The sequence below is a fragment of the Teleopsis dalmanni genome, chromosome X (genome assembly GCF_002237135.1).
Source record: "Teleopsis dalmanni isolate 2A chromosome X, ASM223713v2, whole genome shotgun sequence".
In the NCBI taxonomy this organism is placed as follows: domain Eukaryota; kingdom Metazoa; phylum Arthropoda; class Insecta; order Diptera; family Diopsidae; genus Teleopsis; species Teleopsis dalmanni.
In genome coordinates, this window is record NC_051848.1 from 21,247,050 (window position 1) to 21,253,802 (window position 6,753).

The 6,753-nt window shown below is 29.9% G+C and overlaps 3 protein-coding genes and 1 pseudogene across 4 annotated transcripts in view; 2 read left to right on the forward strand and 2 right to left on the reverse strand.

The window, feature by feature from the left end:
- The window catches only part of LOC119688877 (spindle assembly checkpoint component mad1-like), a 124,846-nt gene that overhangs the window by 47,746 nt on the left and 70,347 nt on the right, over positions 1-6,753 (reverse strand). The window lies entirely within an intron of this gene.
- LOC119688892 overlaps positions 1-6,753 on the forward strand; it is a 57,376-nt gene that overhangs the window by 5,340 nt on the left and 45,283 nt on the right. The gene's annotated exons all lie outside the window — the stretch shown is intronic.
- LOC119688879 lies at positions 1,751-3,430 on the reverse strand. The gene is made up of 4 exons (XM_038103544.1): positions 3,132-3,430; positions 2,321-3,000; positions 2,138-2,260; positions 1,751-2,065 (listed from the first exon to the last, which is right to left on the reverse strand). The coding sequence occupies exons 2-4, from the start codon at positions 2,955-2,957 to the stop codon at positions 1,830-1,832; spliced, it is 996 nt and encodes a 331-aa protein (XP_037959472.1). The 5' UTR covers positions 2,958-3,000; positions 3,132-3,430; the 3' UTR covers positions 1,751-1,829.
- The window catches only part of LOC119688880, a 14,342-nt pseudogene continuing 12,514 nt past the window's right edge, over positions 4,926-6,753 (forward strand).

Here is a 6,753-nt window from a genome sequence, read left to right on the forward strand (position 1 = left end):
ATATATAGTTAAAAAATACACTAAATAATTCATTTTTAAATTGCGTTGTAAAATGTTTAGTTATTTATAAAAGCTTTCCATCAATTTTATATGATTAAATTAATTGATAATTATTAGAACTTTAACATGTATATAATTATATATATTAAAATATAAAATGTAATTAATTATTAAACAAGATGGTATTTATTAATACATGTCATATCATTGCTACTATAGGGCATAATACTGTCTACACTACCAAACATATCAATATCATTTACACTAACTACAACTATGGTTGCGCTACAACCAGTGCTTACTCTTCTCATAATACCCAAAAGTCATAGTTTTGTATGAGGTCAGTACAAAATTTCGTTAAAAATCAAATTTGGAAAAAATAATGCATTAAACGCACACAAAGCCAATCATATATTTTACGAAAAATATACAAAAACAAAGACTATGCATCTACTTCGTAAATATTGCCTCACACACCCCTTCATACAAAATCATTTAGTGAGTGAATAAGAATAAATAAATAATAAATGAATAAGAATGAATAATAGAAGGTATTAATAGGTGTTTCTCCGTTCACTCATCACCAAAAAGGTTATTTTCGTCTGTGTATGGGTGTGCTTCAATATGATATACATGCTTTATTTATTATTTTTGCTAAATGGCATGACATGTTATGTAGCAAAGAAGATAAAGAAAAGAAAGTGATAAGGCAAGGAAACAACATTATTGCCTCCAGTTTGACTAACGATATAAAACTCAAGGTCCGCCCGATGTTCCCACGGAAGAAGGGTAAGAAGCGTAATAACAACCCATGTGGCAAATAACGCAAACCTAAGCCTAAGGCTCGTAAGAAGAAAAAACGTTAAGGACAGAGAAGCGTAAATAAAAAATCTGACCTCGGTATTTATTGTTAAAAACTATACGCTATATATTTTGTTTGTACTATTCACTTTAAAACTATTTCAGACTGCCGCGGAATTGAGACCTACTAGTCCAGTCGTGAAAGTCCAATAAGTCCACTTACAACAACACAAGGCGGTTACTGTTAATAACCATACTATGTAAGCTATTCGATTTCAATATTTCATAAAAAATATAAGTGAGGCTTTATAAAGAAAAATAATCATTTGGTATTCTCCTCTCCAAATAAACTTATAGGATAAAACTATATTATACTTATGCCGTTGCGTAGGTAGAGTTATTGGTTCCCGTTATATTAAAGTTATGTTGTTTTTCATTTCGATGACTATCGTAGGTGTTTTTTTCTTAGAATTAAAAAATTGCAAAACAAAGGAACTCTACTTAAAGTCTGCCAATCTATTTAAGAACTTATCATCCCAAAAAGCTCGATAAAAATCGGTTTTAAAAATATAACGATCAGTTTACTATCTAAAAACTTTAGTAAATTGTTTACTAAACATTTCTTTGAAATATTTTGGGAGTAGTTTTTGCATTACAAATGTTAGGTAAACGCTTACAATTTATAAAACTCTATAAAGTCAACGACTTCTTGATATTCTATATCAGAAACAAAATCTTCAAGTTTGTTCTCTTCTCTGGGTTCACATTGGGAAAATGCAAACTATGGAACTAAAAACTCATTTTTCTAAAACAAAAAACAAATTTGTATAACAAAATAAAAATAGACCTTTTGTTATCCGGGACTATAAATATAGTTTACACAATAATTTAAATTTGTAATTGATTTGTAATATATAAATAAAAAATACATTTTATTATATATGTGCATATGATATAGTTAATAGTTTATAGTTATATATGAATAAGGTATTTCTTTGAAATTTTTCCTTAAAAGTATTTTCGCTTTTTCACTTCTTAGCAATTTGGTCTGCGCCTAGCTCAATGTTTTCCTCACTCTCGACTTCATTTGCTACATCTTTTTTATAATAAAGCTCCAAGACTTTTGACGCAATATACTCACCTATACCAATATAGTCAATGTTGTTGGTACAAATATTATTAGACGGAGTAATGGTGAGTTTAGGCATATGGTCAGATGCCATTACATTGGTGTTACTTTCAACTTTGTCATGTCTAACTTTTTCTGCAACAACAAATACAATTGTTCTAAACATATAACATATTCAAAATATTTCTTTTAATTCATTTTTCTTACTTTGTTTGCTCTTTTCCCAAATTTCTTTCCATTTCTCTGGCATCTGGCTCACATTGGCTTCGTTCGCTGATGTTTCATCATCATCATTAGATTCATCTTCAGTTTCATTATCTTTCTTCATTTCTTGGAGACATTGTGATTGAACAATTATTGTAAAAAGCTCAGATTATTAATATTACATACCTTGGTTTGTAAATAAATCTTCTATTTGATCAACAATCAAGTGTAGTATGGAACAAAAATCACCCACAGTTCTTTTTGGTTTCGGATCTGTTTGCGTACTGTTATCAATGCTACGAGAAACATTTGTCAGTTCGGTATCCATACTAGACGTTTCATCATCCATACTTGGCGGCATTAATTCTGCCGCGTCATTAATAGGAGTTGCTGAGCTTATAACTTTCAAGTACTCATCGAATGTCAAGAATTCTTGTTCGGGATACAGATCTGGATCTGGAAAGAGTTCTGCATCTGGAAACAGATCTGGATCTGGAAACAGATCTGGATCTGGAAACAAATCTGAATCTGGAAACTGATCTGCATCTGGAAGCAGATCTGGATCTGGATACAGATCTGCATCTGGAAACATATCTGGAAACTGAACACCTACATTATGTGATGGAATCAAATCACGTGTGCTGGTACCTCTTGTCATACGATTTTGTGCTTCGTGTCCACATTTTAAACATATTTTGGATTTCAATTTATCTCTTAAAGTAGTTATTTCGTTTCCATAAATCGATAACGTGTTATACAAAACAACAATTTCCCTTTTAAGATTTATTATCGTAGGTTCGCTTGCGACGGGCGCCAGTTCCATTATGTTGTGTTTCTTGTTTTTTGTTTTCCGCCTGAAAAAGTTTCTATATTACAAAAGAAATTATATTAATTGTGCATATAACCATTTAACTTCAAAATCTTTATAATAATATAAATTCTAAACACTTAAACACTTATACACTTGAACACTTCATTATATTTTCTAATAATTTACCTTAGCAAATTTCGCTCCTAACCTTTACCGATGGAGATCCCGTTATAAAAGAATATGAAACACAAGTTGCCAATTTCGTCACACTGGTTTCTAAAGTTTTACAGACTCTTATGTCGACTTTGACGGTCAATCACGCTGTATGCTTATATGCATCATTCTAGCTCGTTTGTTTATTCCTTATACCAAAGAAGATAAAGAAAAGAAACTGATCGGAAATTTTGAATAATTGTGCCTCTTTGTGTAATATCGGAAAAAAATCTCTCTTACTTATTCACCACACCAGAATTGTCAAATATTAAAATCGGTGTGGTTTATAGCCTAAATATTTTATACTCTTGTGGAACATATTAGCATGTCGCCATTTCTTCTAATAAGAAGAAATAGCATAAATTATTGTTATTGGAAAATCCATTGTGTATATTAATTTATTAATTTCATTATAATGAAATTTTAAATTTGCTTTATAAATCAAATGTAAAGTAAAAACAAGTCAACTAAAATCAGTAGTGCCTTAATTATTATTGATATATGCAAATATATATAATTAGTCATAAAAGTGTTTTGACGAAGTGTAAAAATTGTGTAATATTTGTTAAAAAAATAATTTTTCATCATTCATATATATTTATATACATATGTTATATTCTGCTTAAAAAATACATTTATAGCAAAAGTTAGTATCTATTAGAGAAGTTAGTACGTGTATATATATATCGAGTTTAAGATTATATTATATTAATCTTCTGTTTTGAAACGATTAATATTAATATAAATTTTTAATATTCAAAAATTTTTACAAATAATAATACACAATAAATTTTTTAAATGAAGAAATGTTTTTGTATATGCGCCAAATCAACGCTCTATTGTGAAAGAGGCATTATATTAAAAATAGAGCGAGAGAACGAAGCATATTCCTCTGGTGAATCGTTGCATTACCAGGGGTCGGAATATGCACTAATAACTCCAATATGCGGTTGAATTTCTTTATTTCTCCTTTATTTTGATTTTCTCTTGTTCAAAAATAATGGAACTAATGGAATGCACCAATAAATTTTGTACAAAAAAGAATTGAGAAATTTATATATTCTAAGTGGCAATTTAGCTCATCCTCACGGACTACTCATTTCACTAGTTCCTTTGGACTACTTTCGTGTACTAGTGCCTAGCGACAATTGTCTCCTAAAGAACAGCTGGGTATGGTGAAAATATTTATCAAGTTAAAAACTCAACACTACTGTAGAATTTAATAAAGCACTGTTTTAAAGGTATTTGTTGGCTGTTATATTCTGTGTTTGAGGGTTATATAAATATTTAACTAATAATAAAATTTTTCCAAATGGTACAATATTCTAGAAAATTTCGGTATATATAAGTAATAAAAAATAATTAGTACGATGTTGTGAAATTAACAAAAATAAATTGCATATAAAAACTGTATTATGTTCTGTAAATTGCATAACATGTGACACTATATCATCTATTCTTCAAAACTCTATAAGAATAATGTTTTTTTTTTGTAGTTTCACTCTGTATATTAACGAAAATATTATTTCTTGAAAATTTTTTAGAAAAAAAGCCCTGTGTTTTCCAGCAACGTTACTAACGTTGCTAACGTTGCCCCGGTAAATGCTTATCGAAGGCGTTCGTAACCTGTCGTGCTTGTGTGATGGCGGAAGCGGGGTGTCTTTAATAAGAAAACTTATTAAAATTCGTGGTATATGTGATTTGCGATGTGATATTAAATTGTTTAGTCGTATTACAAAAATAGATTTAAAAAATATATTTGTAATAAAATATGTCAATTATGGCGAATGTGATACGTTAAAATCATTTTTTTTTTGTTTGTCAAAATTTCTATAGAACTGACGCCGCAAATATCACCATTTCTAGAAACTAACTGTTAACTGTTAATTTTTTTAAAGTGAATTAATCATGTTTGTGCGCGATCCGTGCGGCATTGTATGCCTTATTATTACCTACGGTGCGATCTTCTATGCGGACTATATTGTAGTTATGCAGACAATGCAGGCCAGGTATTTTCTTATTAGAATATTACTTCCATAATTATGTTGGTTAATGCAATTTTTTCTCCAATTAGTATATGGGCGCCACTGCATGTTCAACACAGTCGTTTTCCTACACCTCAAGGCAGTTCTTTCGGATCTTGGCACAGTACCATTGCCTGCAAATCGCTTTGACTTCTCGGACCTGCATACTACTGGTAAAAATAATGGTGCAAATGGACATAATGAATGGACTGTATGCACACGTTGTGAAACCTATAGACCACCACGTGCGCATCATTGCAGGATTTGCAAAAGGTGCATACGACGCATGGATCATCATTGTCCATGGATAAATAATTGTGTAGGTGAGCGCAACCAGAAATTCTTTCTGCAATTTCTAGTTTATGTTGGTCTCTTATCATTGTACTCGGCGGCGCTCGTTGTCGGGTCCTGGATATATCCTTGTGAGGAATGTAACGCAAATGTGATTGAATCCCAAACAAGAATGTAAGTATGTCGAATTACTGTTTTATACCAGAATAGCACATTACATAGTTTTTTGAGGAATTTTTAACTTATATTTTTTGCTTTCCTACATACAATTTTTTCTTATATGCAAATTTATCGAAGCGGGTGTTATCGATGACTCTAGCGCCAAATACGACGCTATTTAACGGGACTTTTTTGTGCATGCTGTACATTTTCGCATAGAGATTCGTGTAAAAAGAATTTTGCGTGTAATTTTTTGGGAATAAAATTTGTTAGTTTTATTTTGATTTGCATTTATATAAAATATTCATCAGTGAGTCTCAATTATTATTATAATTAAGACTTAAAACTTATTGCGAATGATTTAATCATTTTCTATATTCTAATTAATCTTCATTACAGCAAAAAGTTTGTTTTATAAGTAAAATCCTGCAACATTAACGTTGTATGCTTTTTATAAAAAAAAACACTTAAGAGTATTTAGAGCTCCTTTGAGACCCTGTCCATAATACATCGCGTGATGCAAATGCTTATTTTTAAACACTTTTAAGTTAAAAATATGCATACAGCTTTAGTGAAGAGTTAATTCAGGCATTAAAATGAAAACCTAGAGAATTTGAAAAAACTAAACAAACATTTAAAATTGCAGCAATATTACTTAAAATGATTTATTTAAAATGATTGTACGGATGTGAATATAAGTTATTATTAATGTATATCTATATAAACGGAAAGGAACGGTCTGCATATATAGATCGTATATATATTTTCCGCCTTGATCCTGGTTGACTTCAATTTAAATTCCTCTATCCATCAGCCCTCAATCCATTTTCACTCTTAGATACTCCTCTTCCCTTGCATACAACCTATATCTATTCACATTTTAACCCATGTATTCGCCTGATCTGCTTGTGTCCGGAAAGAACATTTTAAATAACTGCGACAAAGAACAATTTTGTTTATTTTGTTTTGTATTTGTTTTTTTTTTTTGTTTTGTATTTGTTTTATTTTTGTTTTGTATTTATTTTTTTTTGTATTTATAATTTTTAATTTTGTATTTACATATTTTGTTTTTGTATTATTTTTTTTTGTTGTAATTATTTTTTGTGTATTTATTTTCTTTT